This window comes from Sinocyclocheilus grahami, unplaced genomic scaffold, assembly GCF_001515645.1.
Source record: "Sinocyclocheilus grahami isolate Dianchi unplaced genomic scaffold, SAMN03320097.WGS_v1.1 scaffold12851.1, whole genome shotgun sequence".
NCBI classification, from domain to species: Eukaryota; Metazoa; Chordata; class Actinopteri; order Cypriniformes; family Cyprinidae; genus Sinocyclocheilus; species Sinocyclocheilus grahami.
The window spans coordinates 4,526-5,816 of record NW_015514638.1 but is presented as its reverse complement, the minus strand read 5'-3'; the positions used below and the strand labels follow the sequence as shown (position 1 = coordinate 5,816).

The 1,291-nt window shown below is 36.3% G+C and overlaps 1 protein-coding gene across 1 annotated transcript in view; it reads right to left on the bottom strand.

The window, feature by feature from the left end:
* Positions 1 to 780: 780 nt before the first annotated feature.
* The window catches only part of LOC107578936 (graves disease carrier protein homolog), a 4,678-nt gene continuing 4,167 nt past the window's right edge, over positions 781 to 1,291 (bottom strand). The window contains exon 6 of the mRNA XM_016264835.1: positions 781 to 940. Coding sequence (XP_016120321.1) covers positions 781 to 940 — 160 coding nt within the window. The remainder of the gene's footprint in view (positions 941 to 1,291) is intronic.

Below are 1,291 nucleotides of genomic sequence, written 5' to 3'. Positions count from 1 at the left end.
AATTGGTGGCTGACTAAATACTTTTTTTCCCCACTGTACATATCAGCTGTGATATTAATCACCACACATTCTCATTTGATTGCTTTCTTCCAAAAGGGAGATTGTGAATTAACCTGCACTGTAAGGCATCAATCAGATATTAAACTTGAGCCACAGTAACATCGGCATGCGAACATGACTGAATACTGCATAGACATTATGTACACTCTCTTTCATTCACTGTATTATTGAATTGCAGAGGAAAGTCATCTTTATCACAAAAAGAGACAAATATCAGTCAATAAGACTTGAGGTGACTCGGATTTGCTGAAATATAAAGCAACATATGAATTAAATTTAGCAAAGAAAAATCAACTTCCATATTTGACTTAAAAATCACGTCATCAGTCATAGTTAAAAGCACTGTGATATACCTAGAGAAACTGTCCACATAAGTCAAATCGACTGAGATGTTGTGTTTTGCTTATATGAGTGAAAGATTAAGGCATATTGTTCGATCTGAAATGGGACGGCTTCTCACAAGCAAGTTTCAGACGCAGGTTTCCATGGGATTTCCAGTGTCGTTGTTTCTGATCCACACAGAACGGAAAAGCAAGCTTTTGTCTCTGTATCCATAGTGATTGTTGCTGGGCTGTGCAAAGCCACAGGTTTGCCGTTTGTGTGGGTGTTTAGTAAGAACTGGATTTCAGATGACTGGTCTCTGGAATGGCAGACAGGACTGCTGTGATGTCGCCGCGGGTCGTTTCAACACGTTCCTTTAAGGCTTAGTCACTGATTGTTCTAGTTTAGGTGAAGAATTTGCTTCATGAACTCGTAAGTAGTGAAGTCAACAGCTTGTGACGGTATACAGCGGATGTAGTTGAGGGACAGGCCACGATACAGTCCTTTCTTGACACCATACTGGGTGTACACATGCTTGAGAGTTTTTGTGAGGCTGCTGCTAAAATAAATCAAGTAGAAAACATATTAGTGATCACAGACAAAACTTGATGGGAATTTTGACTTTAACATGCAGAGGAGATCTAACTGCTATATATATATATACACATTTACATTTAGTAATTTAGCAGACACTTTTATACAAAGCGACTTACAAATGAGAACAATGGAAGCAATCAAAATCAACAAAAGAGCAATGATATATAAGTGCTATAGCAAGTTTCAGTTAGCTTAACGCAGTACACAAAGCAAGGGTTTTTTTAAATAATATTATTTTTTATGCATTCTTTAATAAGAGTTAAAAAAAAGTATTTATTCAAAAAAATATTTTGTAAGATTATATGATTTTACA